The sequence below is a fragment of the Mustela putorius genome, unplaced genomic scaffold (assembly GCF_011764305.1).
Source record: "Mustela putorius furo isolate JIRA1106 unplaced genomic scaffold, ASM1176430v1.1 tig00003834_pilon_pilon_pilon, whole genome shotgun sequence".
NCBI lineage: Eukaryota > Metazoa > Chordata > Mammalia > Carnivora > Mustelidae > Mustela > Mustela putorius.
Genome location: NW_025421987.1, coordinates 127,895,807 through 127,915,173, shown reverse-complemented (window position 1 = coordinate 127,915,173; position 19,367 = coordinate 127,895,807). Strand labels below are relative to the sequence as shown.

The 19,367-nt window shown below is 38.2% G+C and overlaps 1 protein-coding gene across 9 annotated transcripts in view; it reads right to left on the bottom strand.

The window, feature by feature from the left end:
• The window catches only part of ULK4 (unc-51 like kinase 4), a 653,086-nt gene that overhangs the window by 510,490 nt on the left and 123,229 nt on the right, over window positions 1–19,367 (bottom strand). For all 9 annotated transcript variants that reach the window (XM_004754228.3, XM_013057115.2, XM_013057114.2 and 6 more), the window contains one exon: window positions 10,157–10,339. In XM_004754228.3, coding sequence (XP_004754285.1) covers window positions 10,157–10,339 — 183 coding nt within the window. The remainder of the gene's footprint in view (window positions 1–10,156; window positions 10,340–19,367) is intronic.

Below are 19,367 nucleotides of genomic sequence, written 5' to 3'. Positions count from 1 at the left end.
TCCTCAGAAAGTTAAAAATAGAACCACCTACAACCCAGAAATTACTCTACCAGATATTTATATAAAGGATACATTGTGATTTCAAGGGGCAACTGCACCCCAATGTTTATAGCAGCAATGTCCACAATAGCCGAACTATCAAAAGAGCCCAGATGTCCACTGACAGATGAAAAGATAAAGAAGATGGGGTATATACACACAATGGAATATTACTTGGCCATCAAGAATGAAATCTTGCCATTTGCAAAGACATGGATGGAAGTAGAAGGTATTATGCTAACCAAAATAAGTCAGTCAGAGTAAGACAAGTATCATATTACTTCACTCATATGTGGAACTTAAGAAACAAAACACATGAACATAGGGGAAGGGAAGGAAAATTAAAATAAGATGAAAACAGAGAGGGAGGCAAACCATAAGAGACTCTGAACTCTAGGAAACAGGGTTGCTGGAGGGGAGATGGGTGGGGGATGGGGTAACTCGATGATGGGCATTAAGGAAGGCACCTGACATAATGAGCACTGGGTGTTATATGCAATTGATGAAACGAAATTCTACCCCTAAAACTAATAATACAGTATATGTTCACTAAATTGAGTTTAAATAAATATTTTTTAAATACATATTACAGTGTTTCTACCTTCAAGTACATTTCTAAAGAACAAAAGGAAGCTTAGACTCACAAATGATACCAGAACTCTATAAATGTAAACTAAAAGATTTATGTATTTCATTGGTAGTCATATTATTAGTAAATACCAGAATTTTTTTAAAGATTTTATTTATTTATTTGAGAAAGAGAGAGAGGGACAGAGAGAGCATGTGCAAGTAGGAGGAGGGGCAGAAGGAGAATGAGAAGCAGACCACTCCTGCTAAGCAGGGAGGTGGGGCCTGATCCTAGGACCCCAGGGATCATGACCTGAGTTGAAGGTAGATACCCAACCAACCACCCAGGCACCCTAACACCAGAATTTTGAAGAATTCTTGCACTTCAAAAAAAAAAAAAATCACAAATGAGTTACCTATGAGATGTTACTACAGTTCTCCTTTCAGACCATACTGCATACAGGTAAAAATTATCCATGTGGTAGTAAGACTATCACACCTAACACCATAGCTACAATCACCACACACACAATCTCGAGGAGAAAACTGAATGCTCCTTAGAGATCATCAGAAACTTCAAAAGTGAAGAAAAGGTAAATTATAACTTGAGTGCTATAACATGAATCCTTTTAGCCAAATTATGAAACATCTCAAGGATACAGAAAAGTTATTTTAAAAATCCATTCAATGTTTACACACATAAACAATGAATTCTGGAACCGGAAAAAACTCTTTAAAAAATAAATAAAATAAAAATCCATTCAATGCTATCAAATCTTAGTATTTAAAAAAATAAACCCAAATTCCTTTTTTTTGTTGTTTAAAAAAACAACATATTACAGAGACACAGCTAACGCTGTTGCCCTCTATTACAAAAGGTAAGTATTCTCAGAACTCTGGTGGTTACAACAGACTTCTGTAACCATAAAAAATAGGTAAGTATTTTTGCATATTTTAAACTTTGTGTATGTTATTCTTTTGTCCATATCCTTTTCACCTTACCTTTTTCACTCAGTTTTATGAGATTTACCCGCATCAATACATTTTCAGTCTAGCTAACTCATTTTTACTTGCTATGTATTGTTCCATCATATGGATATATTACAATTTAATTTCCCAATCCTTTGTTGATTGACTTTTACACACAGTTTGCCATCTTCTGTTTTTTTTTTTTTTTAAAGATTTTTATTTATTTATTCGACAGAGAGAGATCACAAGTAGGCAGAGAGGAAGGCAGAGAGAGAGGAGGAAGCAGGCTCTCTGCTGAGCAGAGAGCCCGATGCGGGACTCGATCCCAGGACCCTGAGATCATGACCTGAGCCGAAGGCAGCGGCTTAACCCACTGAGCCACCCAGGCGCCCCAGTTTGCCATCTTCTGATACTACAAAAATGCTGTGAGACAAATACTGTTTATGCATACAACTGTACAAGGATATGTTCCTAATGGAAATATTGCTATGCTCTGTGCATCTTCAAATTCACTAGAGAGTATGAAATTGCACTCTAAAGTGATTATACCACTTCACCTTCACCAACAACTCTGTCAGACTTATATATTTGCCAACCTAAAGTGTATGAAACTAACTCATTTTAACCTTCATTTTATTCACCAACAATCAGTGTGAGCATCTTTTACCAACACTATTGACTATTCTAGATTCTTCTTCTATGAAGTAAGTCTTCATAGCCTATGTTAATTTTGTCTTGTCTTTTCTTTTTTTTTTTTTAAGATTTTATTTATTTATTTGACAGAGAGAAATCACAAGTAGATGGAGAGGCAGGCAGAGAGAGAGAGAGGGAAGCAGGCTCCTGCTGAGCAGAGAGCCCGATGCGGGACCCGATCCCAGGACCCTGAGATCATGACCTGAGCTGAAGGCAGCAGCTTAACCCACTGAGCCACCCAGGCGCCCCCCTTGTCTTTTCCTTTTTATACATAGGCTATTTTTTATGTGCTGGATACTACACTTTAAGAAAACTTTCCTTCAGCAAGGTTATAAAAATAGCCACTTATATTTTCTTTTTTTTTTTTAAGATTTTATTTTATTTATTTGACAGAGAGAGAGAGAGAGAGATCACAAGTAGGCAGAGAGAGAGAGGAGGAAGCGGGCTCCCTGCAGAGAGCCCGATGCGGGGCTCGATCCCAGGACCCCGAGATCCTGACCTGAGCTGAAAGCAGAGGCTTAACCCACTGAGCCACCCAGGCGCCCCGCCACTTATATTTTCTTTTAAAATTTTTCAAGTTTTCATATTTTAGCCTGATAAGAAAAGAGACCTAATGGCCAAATATCTTTCAAACACAGAATGGATGAATAAAATGTAGTGCATCCACTATGAAGCACTGTTTTTAAAAAGGTGGGGGGCACCTACAAGAGCATATCTATTAACAACAATGCAGGGATCTCTGAAATACATTACTACATGAAAAAAAAAAAGCCCTACAAGGTTCAAAATGGCATATGCTGTCCTTTTGTCTAAAGAAAGAAGAGAATAATACAGCACCTACCCATGGGTCATTTTAGTGTCAACTAGACATACTGATGCAAAAGATGACCATAGATCACATTTTCAACCGGTCTGCTCAGGAACCAGAGCTTGCTGGGCGGGCAGCATCTGAAGTTGCTCTGGCCATAGCCTATGGAGCACAGTTAGGCATAGTAAGAAAAGGACCACACTGGGTAGTTATGGGAGTCAGCCTGGCTTAGAAGCTTCGTAGCCCACAGGCACCAGTCTCTCTCCCAACAACACCACAAATGACAGGTTGGTCTTAGGTTTCCAGAAAAAGCTGGAAAGTTAACCAAAAGTACAATTCTTAATCCTTTACCCATAGATATGGGACCATGATGAAGAGGTGGGTAGGGGGTAGGTAGATAAAATGAAGTAAAGAGCTAGATATAAACAGTATATCTATAAAATAAATTAACTATAAAATAAAAATAAAAACTAAAAATAAAAAAACTAAAAAATAAAAAAAAAAATTAATGAAAATTTTAGAGCCAAACACACAGAGATAAATACGTAGATAAATTGCATGGATATAAAGAGAGAAACAGATAATAGGGAGAGAGACATAGTTGCTTATATTCCATTTTCTTTAAATAGAAGATTTAAACAGATACTAATAAAAATGTTTACATTCAGGGTGCCTGGGTGGCTCAGTGGGTTAAAGCCTCTGCCTTCAGCTCAGGTCATGACCCCAGGGTCCTGGGATCGAGGCCCGCATCGGGCTCTCTGCTCAGCAGGGAGCCTGCTTCCTCCTCTCTCTCTGCCTGATTCTCTGCCTACTTGTGATCTCTGTCTGCCAAATAAATAAATAAAATCTTTTAAAAAAAAAAAGTTTACATTTGATGGGTAAAGAAGGGAACAAGTGAAACAAGTGAAAAGTGTAGAGAAAAGTGTAGAGAAAGCAGTTTCCTGTGAATGGATTCTCTGTAAGCTGACATTAAAACAATACCAACATTTTGGGCGCCTGGGTGGCTCAGTTGGTTGGACGACTGCCTTCAGCTCGGGTCATGATCCTGGAGTCCCGGGATCGAGTCCCACATCGGGCTCCCAGCTCCATGGGGAGTCTGCTTCTCCCTCTGACCTCCTCACTCATGTTCTCTCTCACTGTCTCTCTCTCAAATAAATAAATAAAATCTTAAAAAAAAAAAAAAACAATACCAACATTTTACATGATTATAAAACAAATTAAATCAAACGTAAAGCAATCCTCTCAAGTAAAAAAAGAAAATGATACTTAAGGGTATATTATGTTGGTGCTTTAACACACACAAACAAAAAACAATTATTTGAAAAGAATTTACCACATACTAATCTGACTACACATCTAGTTGGACATACCCTAAGCACTAAAACAATTGCACAAAAATCCTAGGTTGTGTTCAGAAATCATAACAATATTAAAAATATCACTGCTATTCTGAGACTTCTATAAATATTGTAAAACATGTAAGAAATTATGTTAATGCCAATAGAAAGCAAGATTTTCAACTTAAAGAAGTATCATAGAAATTATATTCTATTATTTTTAATATTTTAATAAAATATAAATTTTATATAAATATATAATTTAATATCTTTTATAAATATACATTTATATTTATAAATATATATACATATTTATACTTATGTATATATTTATATATTTTATTTATTATAAATATATGTTTATATATACATTTATTTCTATTTTATATATTTATATATTACATATTATGTAAGTACAATTATATATAATTATATTCATTATATTAATATTCATATATTATATATTATATAGTTATAATAACATAAATATTGCATATAATTAATGATAATATAATTATATACTCTATATAAATGGTATAAAAATTATATATGATTATAAATATATAATATATATTTTATATATAAGTGGATATATTATACATTTTATATGCAAATAAATGTATGTATAAATACATAAACATATTTATTGCATATATAAATATATGTAATTTATTATATAAATATAAAATATAAATAATATAAATATATTTTTTATTTTTACTATAAAATAATTTTATTATTAAATTATAAGTTATATATATCATATAAAATAAATTAACCAAAATACTGAAATTGGAAATACCAACATAAGCAGACGTATTTTTAAAAGTCATTTCCTGGGGGCGCCTGGGTAGCTCAGTGGGTTAAAGCCTCTGCCTTCAGGGCGCCTGGGTGGCTCAGTGGGTTAGGCCACTGCCTTCGGCTCAGGTCATGATCAAAGGGTCCTGGGATCGAGTCCCGCATCGGGCTCTCTGCTCAGCGGGGAGTCTGCTTCCTCTTCTCTCTCTCTGCCTGCCTCTCTGCCTACTTGTGATCTCTCTCTGTCAAATAAATAAATAAAATCTTTAAAAAAAAAAAAAAAAAAAAGCCTCTGCCTTCAGCTCAGGTCATGATCCCAGTGTCCTGGGATCGAGCCCCACATCGGGCTATCTGCTCCGCGGAGAGCCTGCTTCCTCCTCTCTCTCTCTGCCTGCCTCTCTGCCTACTTGTGATCTCTGTCTGTCAAATAAATAAATAAAATCTTTAAAAAAAATAAAAAATAAAAAAATAAAAAGTCATTTCCTTGCTCTATCTGTTGGGAGTGCCTCAAAACAATAACTAACCCAGTAGCAGTGTGTACTCCTAACACATTGTGGTTTCTAACTATTATTTCCCACTAGAGTAACCGTGGCTCTTTGGAGGAACAAGTGGTTCCAGATGCAGCACATAAAACCTGCAAGAGAAGCCTAAAACACACTGTTCCATCAGAAGGCAAGAAACTAAAGACTACTGGATTTCTGACTAAAGGACCCAGGAGGCCACTTAGGCTAAAGAAGCAACACTATCAGTACTAAAAAGAACATTATCCACAATGGAAACATACCAAAATATTAAAATCCATGAGTATCCCTTCGAGTCCCCATCCTAAAAAGTAAGTCTTTGGAGACTGCTAGAAAAACCAACTCCTGATTCCAAAACCCAGTCACTAAGCCAATCTTAGGTAAACCGTTCCTCAGGGTAACCACGCAGTTGATAAAAGCTTTTTTTTATAGAGCAATTTCAATTAAGACATGAAGTCAGAATGATATTTTCACCCATACCAAAACAAAATGCCTCAGCAATTATCACTGACAGCTGCTAAAACCACTACAAGGAGAAGAGGTGAGGAAACTTAGAACAAGTAGACTTGGACGTGAAGCCACTGCTCACTCTTTGGATGGGAAAAGAAAGAGCCAAGTCATCCATGTGTGCCTTCTGTAATGAAAAACACACACCACTGGTGCGCCTGAGTGCTCCCCAGTTAAGTGTCTGTCTCTTGCTCAGGTCATGATCTCAGAGTCCTGAGATCATGTGGCTCAAGGACCAGCTCAACCGGGGCAGTCTGCTCAGCGGGGAGACTGCTTCTCCCTCTTCCTCTGCAGCTCCCCCTACTTGTGCACTCTTGTGTTAGTTTTTTCTCTCCCTTTCTGTCAAATAAATAAAATCCTAAAAAAATAAAAACAGTGGTACCTGGGTGGCTCAGTCAGTTAAGCATCTACCTCCTGCTCAGGTCATGATCCCGGAGTCCCAGGATGGAGCCCCAGATCAGATTCCCTGCTCAGCAGGGAGTCCGCTTCTCCCTCTGTCCCTCACTCCCTTCATGTTCTCTCTCTCTCTCTAATATAAATAAATAAAATCTTTAAATAAAAATAAAATCCGTGAGGAAGGCCAATATCATGACCCTACATGATCTAGGTCTCCCTCTGTTCCCAGCCTCCCTCCAATGGTCTCTTCCCCACCCCTTGGTCACTAGGTTCAGCAGAACTTCTTTCTTTCCAGACCCTCCCAGAATCTCTCACACCTCAGGGAAGCTGAACTACAAAGTTCTTCCTCCCAAGAGCTTCACAGAGCAAACTCTTTCTTGTCATTCAGGGTTCAGATGGAATGACACCTCCTCAGAGAAGCCTTCCCTGACTTCCCCCCATACACACCCAGGTAATATCATTACAAGCACTCCCTGCACACTGCCTATTACAGACGTGCTATCACATTACTCTGTTTTACATTCTTCAGAGGATCAACACTATGCAAAATTGTTCTGTGTCCTCATTTGTCTGGCATCAGCATTAGCTCTAGCACTGACATCATCCATTAACTTGACAAAATTACTCAACACACTAAGTTTCGTCTGTGAATACCCCAAGATTGCAAGTCACTAACTGGCCCATAGTAAATGTTCAATAAATGATAATATTTTTTAATTAATTACAAATAGAATCTTACATTTTAAATGAGAATTCACTGCATATTACTAACCTATCATAGAAACATTTTAAAAACGAAAGGACAAGAGAGAGGAGGTAAACTTTTTCCTCTTCTTCCCACTAAGCACAACTAAAAACCCTCGATGTTGGATATAAACAAACATAAGACAACTCTGAAAGGTAGAGAGAAGACAGAACCAGTAGGAAACTCAGGATCTGAGTATCAACATGGCAATGAACTCACTGGATTTTTTTTTGCCACCGATATCCTGGATTGAGTAGATATCCAGGAACCTAGAAACAACAATAGGCACAAAACATAAGAAAAATCAGCTCTCTCAAGCCAAAGAACCTAGGAAGGGGCAGGCCAGGAAGATCGAAAACTTTCAAACAAGAGCTACTCTACTCAAGTTGAACATCACAGAAAAACCATGACCCCATCTCCATCAGCCCAGGGCAAGTGGGGAGCCTAAACTCCTACCCTCAATAGCCAACACTCTCCCCACAAGGGCAATACCACAAAAATGCAAGTGGAGAACTGACAGTAACACCCACCCAACGACAGCCATTCGCCCCCAACCCTGGTATCAGTACAGGCCATGTGGGGAGCCTGGGCCCCCACCCATAATAGGAGTAACCAGATTCCTTTCTCTCTCCCCAAGATAGCAGCAGAGAAGGCAAGTGGGAAGTTTGCACCTTTAGCAACTTTCACCAGAAATGAGGCTCACAGTTCCATCCATAGTGGCAGGGGAGACAGTAAATGAGAAGCCCTCCCCACTCCCAGCCAGGGAGGGCATCAAAGAAGGCCTATGGAGAGTGTGGAATCGCACCCCTGCCCAACAGTAAGGAGGGGCTCTCTGTACCCATGGGATGTCAACAGAAGCCCACTGAGGAACCTGGACTTCTACCCCAGAAAAGCAGGCACAGGCATCGCCCTCCTTTCTCTGCTGTCTCTCTGTCAGAGGCCTACTAAAACAGATTCACATAAAACCCAGACTCCTTAAAACACAGCACCCTAATGTTTAGTGGGCACAGAGTTTCAGTTTTGTAAGATGAAAAGGTTCTAGAGATCTGTTCCACAACAGTATGAATATACTTACCACTACAAACTATAAATTTAAAAAATAGTGAAGATTGTGAATTTTGTATTACATCTTTTCTACCACAATAATTTTTTTCAGTACCAATACTACTCAAAATCAAAAGATTACTTATTCAATACATTTCAGTGTTCAATCATTCCTTTTGTTAAAGTCCATGGAATGCTATATATTATAAAGCAATTACAAAACCACATTAATCAATGCATCTTATTTTACTACCTTTGTGAAATACCATATTTGAAACTCAGTCGATCCATACCTGTTCTGAAAGTGGGAAAAAGCCAATCTGCAAAAACTCTCAGCCCCTCTTATCACAATTTATACAGAAAACTACTCAAGTGGGGCTTTTTCTAATACAATGTAACAATATTTAATGACTTAGAAAATTAATAGTGGAAATTAGATAGACTGTTGGGAAAAAAATAGGTTTTTCTGAGGCTCACACTTCCTAACGGGATCTAAATCAGATTAATCAGAGTAAAGACAAGAAGTGGTTTACTCTCCAGCTTGACTTTGACAGATCAAGTTTACTATGTAAATCAGATAATTATTCATAATTACTGAAATTTGAACTTTTATTATAAAAACCAGGATTTAATGTGTGGACCGTTAACACACAAGAACCAAGGCAAACAGTGTACGTAAGTGGTTCTATTCTCCACTTGTTAGGAGCACTATGTTTATGCTAAGTTCCCAAATCTCCAGTTTGACAAGCATCTCCCCTCTAAAAAAAAAAAAAGGGTAATTGGTCCAGTAAGTTTAAAGAACACCAACACTACATTCCCCTTGAGAAGATTCGAAATACACATGAGCATATAAAACACTGGGAAAGGCCATACAGTTAAAACTATCTCTTTCACTTTGACTCAAAGTTTTCCAAACACATATAGATAAACATGGTCCACATTTTCTACCTGGTAACACCTCACCCAACACTAATATTCTAGGATAGGGCTTCTCAAATCATAAAGTTCAAACAAACCACCTAGAGATCTCATTAAAATGTAGATTCAAATTCAGCAGACCCAAGGTAGGGCCCAAGGGGCTGCATTTCCAATCCTCTCCCAGGTGATGCCCGTTGCTTCTGGTTCTTGGATCATTCTTTAGTGGATAGACATGTTGAGAAGACATGCTGGGGAAGGCTACCACAGAGACTTCTTCACAGCCACACAGTTCTGTGATCAGAACTGAATATTTTAAAACTCCACTGTACATAAAATAAGGGACTATCAAAGGAGTAGAAAGAAAGTAAGCTAAAAAGAGAAGAAAGGGAGTTATCCAGGTGATTTGTGTTAACCAAATACTGGACAAGGAAAGGGGCAAGAAATGAATCCAGGTAAATGAGTCCAGAGGATATAAAGGGAAGACAAAGCATATGGGGAAAGAGATGGGGGCTGAGGAACAAGAGCCATAAGAAATACCAGCATAAAGGAAGGACTCATAAATTTTCCAACTTTTCATTAATAAAATGGGATATGCAGGCAGAGCCATTTACTGGATTTCTATTTTAATCACTAAAAGACCCTTACAACATCTGCAGATGAATGGCCTGTGGTACAGGGGTTTGGCAAAGTTCAAAAAGGTCCCCTGAGAAGAAAAATAAATTCTACAGAGATGACATTACTTGTTTTCTCCTGCAACTGTAATGGCTCAACAACAATTTTTAAAATACAGTAATAGGTGAAATCGAAGTCAAACCTTTTCTTGGATTAGTCTCTGAAGATGAATCCCACAAGACAACATTGCAGTAAATAAGGTCAACATGTACTGCTGAACTTTGCAGATGGCTGAGGCCAGGGAGTTTATCACTGAGTTCAGTCCCACCTTCTCAATAACATTCTGGAAGGCAGTAGGAGAATGGCGGGTGATTCTACACAAGGCCTGCAGAGACAGGAGAGTAGATCCATCAGACAAGTCCAAGTATATTAACTGTGACTCAGAAAGATAACACCAGCTTCTGTGTAAAGGAGTAGAGGGTGCTTACCTTGCCCCTTCATTACTTGTTTTGGCATAAAAAAGTTGGAAAACGTCCGCATATTTAAAAACAAAATAATCCAGCTCCCAGTAAAAACTAATGTTGTTTTAAGACAACAAAGCCTCTTATGATAAACATACAAATTATAAAGGGTTAACTGAAATGACAAACTAATTTATAAGTCTGTATAGAAAAACTTCCCTTTAAGAAATAAAAAACCTCAAGGGCCTTCTTTTTGCAGACACTGGTAAAGGTGGAAAAAACAGCCATAAAAATAAATATTTAACATTTATTGTTTAGCATGAGAAAAATGGTATCTCAGAATATCAGAAGACTATCACATTTAGTTCTCCCAGTAACACGTAAGAAAGGTCTTGATACTAACCTACTCTATAAACAATAGAACTAAAGAATAGAATACTTAAAGTTACTTGCCCAAAGACATGTACCTAGTAAGTGACAAAGCTAGAATTCAAACCAAGATAATCAGACTTCTGAGCTTTTCTTAACTTGCTCACAGATTAGAGATGAAACATAATTTAAAAACTAATAAAATGTAACAAGTATCGTAACAGAAGTGAGCTCCACAAATTATGCTTGGAAAGGAAAATAAATCAAGTCAACAACATAGGAAGATGGTCTTGAACCGGTTTTTGAAGGGTAAATGGAGAGTGGATAGCAGAAAAATAAGTGAAAAAAATTCAAGCCAGGACCAAATGTGTGACTTGAAACTGTAAAAACCCTAGAAGAGAACACAGGTAGTAATTTCTCCAATATCAAACATAGCAACTTTTTCTAAATGTGTTTCCTGAGGCCAGGGAAACAAAAGCAAAACTAAACTGCTGGGACTACATCAAAATAAAAGTTTCTGCACAGCAAACAGTCAACAGAAAGACAGCCTACAGAATGGGGAAATATATTTGCAAATGATACCTCTGGTTAAGAATTGGTATCCAAAATATATAAAAACTCGGGGCACCTCGGTGGCTCAGTCGGTTAAACATCGGCCTTCGGCTCAGGTCATGATCCCATGTTCAGTTTCACATTGTGCTCCCTGCTCAGCAGAGAGCCTACTTCTCCCTCTACCCTACCTCCCTGATTGTGATCTAATAAATAAATAAATAAAATCTTTTAAAAAACAAAACATTTAAAAACTTATACAACTCAACACCCAAAAAACAAAAAAATCCAATTAAAAAGTGGGCAGAAGACATGAACAGACATTTTTCTAAAGAAGACATAAGGATGGCTAACAGACATATGAAAAGTTGCTGAATGTCACTCATCATCAGGGAAATGCAAATCAAAACCACAGTGAGAGCTCACCTCACTCCTGTCAGAATGGCTAAAATCAAAAACACAAGAAACACCAAGTGTTGGTGAAGATGTGGGGAAAAAGGAACCCTCACGTACTATTGGTGAGAATGCAAACTGGTATAGTCACTGCAGAAAACTAGATGGAGGTGCCTCAAAAAGTTAAAAATAGAACTACTTTATGATCCAGTAACCATACCACTGGGTATTTACCCAAAGAAAAATACTAATTCAAAGGGACACATGCACCCTGTGGTTGTTGCAGTATTATTTACAATAGCCCAATTATGGAGGCAGTCCAAGTGTCTACTCACTGAAGAATGCATAAAGAAGACGTGGTATGTATATATATATACACCATATTACACCATACACACACACACACACACACACACACACACATATACATACATACCATGGAATATCATTCAGCCATAAAAAGAATGAAATCTTGCCACTTGAAACAACATGGAGGAGCTAGAGTATAATGCTAACTGAAATAAGTCAGTCAGAGAAAGACAAATACGATCAGATTTCACTCATATGTGGAATTTAAGAAAAAAAGAAAACGAAGAAAAAAAAGAGACTCTTAACTGTAGAGAACTGACAGTTACCAGAGGGGAAGTGGGGTCAGGGAGGGATGGGTGAAATAAGTGAAGGGCATTACTCATGATGAGCCCTGAGTAATGTACAGAATTGCTGAATCATTCTCTTGAATACCTGGAGCTAATACAACACCATAGGTTCATTGTACATATACTGGGTTTTTTTTTAAATTAAATTTAAAAAATTCTAGCCAAAGAGAAGAGAGCAAGTGTTCACGAGGAGACATGGAAATGAAGAGCATGGTTTAAGAAGGTGAAACTGATTTGGGGCGCCTGGGTGTCTCAGTGGGTTAAGCCTCTGCCTTTGGCTCAGGTCATGATCCAGGGTCCTGGGATGGAGCCCCGCATCGGGCTCTCTGCTCAGCGGAAAGCCTGCTTCCTCCTCTCTCTCTCTGCCTGCCTCTCTGCCTACTGTGACCTTTGTCTGTCAAATAAATAAATAAAAATATTCAAAAAAAAAAAAAAGGTGAAATTGATTCAATGAGACAACCTTCAGGTGCAGGAGGAAAAGCAGAGAATTGAGAAGTACTCTGGAGCCAGAGTTGGTCTACCAATCCAGAACTTTTTTCTTTCTTTTTTTTTTTATTAATTTATTTATTTTCAGCATAACAGTATTCATTATTTTTTCACCACACCCAGTGCTCCATGCAATCTGCGCCCTCTATAATACCCACCACCTGGTACCCCAACCTCCCAATCCCCCACCACTTCAAACTTCTCAAATTGTTTTTCAGAGTCTATAGTCTCTCATAATTCACCTCCCCTTCCAATTTACCCCAACTACCTTCTCCTCTCTAACACCCCTTGTCCTCCATGCTATTTGTTATGCTCCACAAATAAGTGAAACCATATGATCATTGACTCTCTCTGCTTGACTTATTTCACTCAGCATAATCTCTTCCAGTCCCGTCCATGTTGCTACAAAAGTTGGGTATTCATTCTTTCTGATGGAGGCATAATACTCCATAGTGTATATGGACCACATTTTCCTTATCCATTCATCCATTGAAGGGCATCTTGGTTCTTTCCACAGTTTGGCAACCGTGGCCATTGCTGCTATAAACATTGGGGTACAGATGGCCCTTCTTTTCCCTACATCTGTATCTTTGGGGTAAATACCCAGGAGTGCAATTGCAGGGTCATAGGGAAGCTCTATTTTTAATTTCTTGAGGAATCTCCACACTGTTCTCCAAAGAGGCTGCACCAACTTGCATTCCCACCAACAGTGGAAGAGGGTTCCCCTTTCTCCACATCCCCTCCAACACATGTTGTTTCCTGTCTTGTTCATTTTGGCCATTCTAACTGGTGTAAGGTGATATCTCAATGTGGTTTTAATTTGACTCTCCCTGAGGGCTAGTGATGATGAACATTTTTTCATGTGTCTGATAGCCATTTGTATGTCTTGATTGGAGAAGTGTCTGTTCATATCTTCTGCCCATTTTTTGATATGATTGTCTGTTTTGTGTGTGTTGAGTTTGAGGAGTTCATTATAGATCCTGGATATCAACCTTTTGTCTGTACTGTCATTTTCAAATATCTTCTCCCATTCCGTGGGTTGCCTCTTTGTTTTTTTGACTGTTTCCTTTGCTGTGCAGAAGCTTTTGATTCTGATGAAGTCCCAAAAGTTTATTTTTGCTTTTGTTTCCTCTGGACTTTTTTCTTTTTAAGATTTTATTTATTTATTTGACAGAGAGATCACAAGTAGGCAGAGAGGCAGGCAGAGAGAGGGGGAAGCAGGCTCCCCACTGAGCAGAGAGCCTGATGCAGGGCTTGATCTCAGGACCCTGAGATCATGACCTGAGCCAAAGGCAGAAGCTTAACCCACTGAGCCACTATGGAGCCCCCAAACTAGGGCTTTTGAATTTTATGTCATAAGTAATGGAAGAACCTCAAAAGTTTTTAAGCAAAATTTAAAAAACAAAAAAACAAGGGATGGTCATATTCTGAGCATATACAGGAGACTACAAAGAAAGTCAAAAACAGTTTTACAAAAACATTCATTATAATTCATTATAATATAATTAATTATAATTATCATTCATTATAATTCATTATAATTAATGTCCTATAACCTCCTTCTTCCTGATTTATATTTTAAATAGATCTATAACATTGATCAAAAATGAAAAGATCAAATATAAGACGAGTTATTAGGAACCCCTGGGTGGCCCAGTCAGTTAAGTATCAGACTCTTGATTTTGGCTCAGGTCACCATATCAGGGTCCTAAGATGAAGTCCCCAAGTTGACCTCTGGGCTCAGCATAAGTCTCCTTAAGATTCTCTCCCCCTCCCTCTCCTTCTGTCCCTCCCCCCACCTCCCTAATGTGCATGTGTGCAATCTCTAGCTCTCTTTAAATTAATGAATTAAAGACAAATTGTAAGGAAAGAGGAAGGGAAAAGATAAAGATTTCAAGAAATATTTTCGTCTTCTTTAAAATCTCAGGAAATGGGATGCCTGGGTGGCTCAGTCCATTAAACTCTGCCTTTGGCTCCTATCATAATCCCAGGGTCCTGGGATCAAGTCACACATTGGGCTCCTTGCTCAACCAGGAGCCTGCTTCTCCCTCTGCTGTTCCACCAGCTTGTGCACACACACACATGCTCTCTATCTCCCTGACAAATAAATCAAATCTAAGAAACTATTTAAAAAATAATTTTTTAATTAAAATAAAATTTTTTTAATTTTTTAATTTTTAAATTAAAATAAAACAAAATCTCAGGGAAAAAATTAAATATTTTTTCTATCTCCAAAAATGAACTTCCTTTAAAAGTTATTGCTATTAATAAAATAAGGAAAACAAGCGTTAATCAGTATAAAATCAAACTTCCACCAAAATGAACAGTTTAAAGTAAATATATTTATTTACTCAATGCTAAACCTTAGTTCCAATCCCTAAGAAAATACTAATGTGATATTATAACCAGAAAGGAAAAGATAATACAACCAATAACAATGAAAATCTGGTACTGAGGTGAGTTAGAGAAAAGACAAGAAGTCTTCACCCTTTCACATATGCCCTATTCAAAGTTTTCAAATAAATGCACATTATTTTATAATAATTTTTAAATTACATTTTGATGCCATGACTGTATTAGACATTTTTTAATTAGATGGAAATAAATATTTAAGGAAAGTTTACATTTTTTTTTTAAGATTTCATTTATTTGAGAGAAAGCAACTGCTAGTGGGGAGGGAGAGAGAGAATCTCAAGAAGACTCTGCTGAGAGCAGAAACCAGCATGGGGCTCAATCCCATGACCCCGAGATCTGACCTGAGCCAATATCAATAGTCAGACTCTTAACCGACTGAGCCATGGAGGCACCCCAGGCAAGTTAACATTATAAATAATGGATATATTTACTACCATAACTGAAATTACTGAATAAACAAATGCACTGAAACCTGAGCATTGACAAAGCACTAACTATATATACTGTTCTGCCGAAACAAAAAGTGTCCCTCTCCTCATGGAACTGATTACCATATGAGATTCATAATCTTGTCTCAATAATCACTGACAAATGAATACGGGATCTCAAAGAGATCTGGATGCCCATGCTCACTGCAGCATTAATGACAATAACCAAGATACGAAAACAACTTAAGTGTCTATCCATGGATGAATGGATAAGGAAGATGTGGTATACATGCAATAAATATACACAACAGATTATTATTCAGCCACACAAGAAAAGGAAATTCTTCCATGCACAACAACATGGGTCAGCCTTTCAAGAATTTTGCTAAGTGAAATAAGACAGAAAAAGAAAGATGGATACTGTATGACATCGAAGTAATTACATGTGGAATCTGAAAAAGCCGAGCTCATAGAAACGGAGACTGGAATGTGGTTTCCAGGGACTTGGGAGTGGGAAAACAGGGAAATGTTGGGCAAAGAGTACAAACTTCCAGTGTTATGTTAAATAAATAAACAAGTTCTGGGTATCTAATGTACAGCATGGTAATTATAGTTAATAATAAAATATATATATAATAATAAAATAATGTATTTGAAAGTTGTTAAGAGAATAAATTGTAAATGTCTTCACCACAAAAAAGAAATGGTAAGTAAGCTAGAAAATGTAACAATAATCATGGACTATTTCATACACATACCAGGGATTTGTATTCATTTACAGATAGCCATAGCAAAATAAGATTATGGGGGGAAAATCAGTCTATTTTGGACACCTTTCAAATCGTATTTCAGTCTTTCCTCTTCCTTCCATGGGATTTACAGATGGGTAACTTAGACATGATGGTTTGGAAACTAGGAGAGTCGGGTTCTTCAAGTCTAAAGCCCAAATTGTATATGTTTCAGCAAGAAAGTAGCTACTAATATCTGAAAATAGGAGTATGAAAAATGAGTTCACTAAAAAAAAAAAAACTAGCTGATTGTACAACATGAACGTTTTTTAAAACTCATTTATAATGGATCCAAGAAAACTGCTCTGTATGAAATCAAAACAATTATTTAAGTATTTTAATCCAAGAATTTAGGGGAAAACAAATTTTTTTTTCAACAGAGTCCCTAAAAGTCATGCTACACTCAGAACGTTTTGAGCAAATTAAGGATTAAACCAACAGTGACCTCAAGACACAAAACACTGTCATTGGCTTTTTGAAAATTTGGGGGGCAGCTCTCACAGCAAAACTTTCTACCAATATAAAATCCCTACCTGATCATAATGTTCATAATGGGGACTCTTCGTGATAAAAGATTTGTCCAGACTACTTCTAAATGTGTTCAAACCAATATGAGGGGACTAGAAGGTCTCATCTTCAGAATGCAGCTCAGAAGCCTAACAGACTTTCCATTTTAAAAAGCTCCTGCAGAAAAAAAAACACTTTTAACCTGCCACCTCTGGATATCAAACACAGTTGAGAGCTTCATGGAGGCTCAAGAGCACACTAGTGCTTGTATTTTCTGAATCAAAAAAATCAAATCTCAAGTTTGAGCTCAGTGAACTGGTTTTGAAATATTTATTTATTAAAATAGAGCTTGTGACTACATTTTAAAACTGGGGAAAACACCTGCCATCTAAAATTCACTTCAAATTTTATTCAAAAAGAACACTGTGTTACCCACAGAATTCCTGATAGTCTATATAATAAAGGCAACTCCTAAGAAATAGACTAAGTTAAAAGTGGTGGTGGGTATTAAGGAGGGCACATATTGCACGGGGCACTGGGTGTGATGCATAAACAATGAATTTTGGAATGCTGAAAAAAAATAAATTTTAATTTTAAAAAAAGTGGAGGACAATAATCTATGAGACACATGGACTCACCATGGAATAAAAACTTAAAAAACCATTTCTGTTTTGTCTTTTGAGTGGTTTCTTTCATGTCCTACCAAAATTACCGTGGGAGCTTTTCTAAACTGCACACACTCTCATCTGACTCCTGAGAGATCTTAAGATACAACAGAATAAGGGAAGGGGGTATGTCAAGTGGAGGAAGTAGTCAGTGCTGCTTGAAAAGCTCCTGGCCAACCCCAGTGAGAAACACTATGCTGCAAAATTCTTCACTTTTTATCCCCTTCATCTCAACCCATCAGTAATGATGTTTACCCCAGTTATCATCCTTATCGGGGTCATCTTTCTCAATCTAACTCTACAGGTTTCTCTGGTCCCCACTATGGTTCATAGAGATTTCTTATAATCCTAATAATTTTAGTAATCTTTTATCCATCCAATATTATTTCCTAAGTCAGGTCCACTCCACCCAACAACCAATTCCTAAGCCATGGAAACATTCCTGAGTGGGAAGGAGAAATGTACCATCCTTCACTCACACCAGGCCAGGCTCTTGTCTTCCAAGAGCTTCAAGGACTAGGTTCTCCCACTTCAGCAAGTTGTACAATCAGCTGGAGGCATGTTAACATGCAGATTATGGAGCCTCTGCCCCTGGAAATTTCCTATTTAGCAGGTCTGGGTCAAATCTGGATTTCTTTTTTCTTTTTTTTTTTTTTTTAGATTTTATTTATTTATTTGTCAGAGAGAGAGAGAGCGAGACCAAGCACAGGCAGACAGAGTGGCAGGCAGAGTCAGAGGGAGAAGCAGGCTCCCTGTGGAGCAAGGAGCCCGATGTGGGACTTGATCCCAGGACGCTGGGATCATGACCTGAGTCGAAGGCAGCTGCTTAACCAACTGAGCCACCCAGGCGTCCCCAAATCTGGATTTCTAACAAGTTCCCAGGTGATGTTGATGCTGCTGGGCCAGGGACCACACTGGTACAGGGGAATGTATGAGACCAGGAGATGACCAGGAAATCACTGTGCTGGCAGGCACAGCAGATGCAGACTGTTACAAACAAAATGAGCAAGTCAGTCCCTAGCACTGAACACCACTTTCCCCAGCTACAGCCCAGCCATTCATCTGGTTACCAGAGCACCTACCTTGTGTGCTCAGGAAGGGAACAAGGGGAAAAGGGCTCCTATCTTCCTGGAACTGACACTGAGACAGAAAATCTGGCTTCCATACTTGAGGTCAATCGAGCTGTGGTCACTGCTATGAGCAAAACTACAAAGAGATTTGAGGGTCCAGGGGATGTCCTACCAGAGGAGCTGATAACGTGAAATGTGAAGACTCAGCCATGTGAAAAGAGCAACCAGGCACAGGAAACAGCAAAGGGGAAAGTGCTGAGGCAGAAAAGTGTTTGCAAATCCTAGAAAATGTCAGAACAAAATGTGGCTGAAGCACAGAGAGTGAGATGATGAGCTTTAGGAGGTGTGACAAAAAAGGGAGGCAGGGGCCAAACCATCTGAGATCTTGAAGGCAGTGATAAGAATTCTATCTTTAACTCCAAATGGGTATGTTAACCTCCAGCACACATTCCTGAGAGAAGAGTTTGGAAAAAGAAAAAGTTCAGGGACACCTGGGTGGCTCAGTGGGTTAGCCGCTGCCTTTGGTTCAGGTCATGATCCCAGGGTCCTGAGATCGAGTCCCGCATCAGCCTCCTTGTTCAGCGGGAGCCGTCTTCTCTCTCTGCCTCTGTCTGCCATTCTGTCTG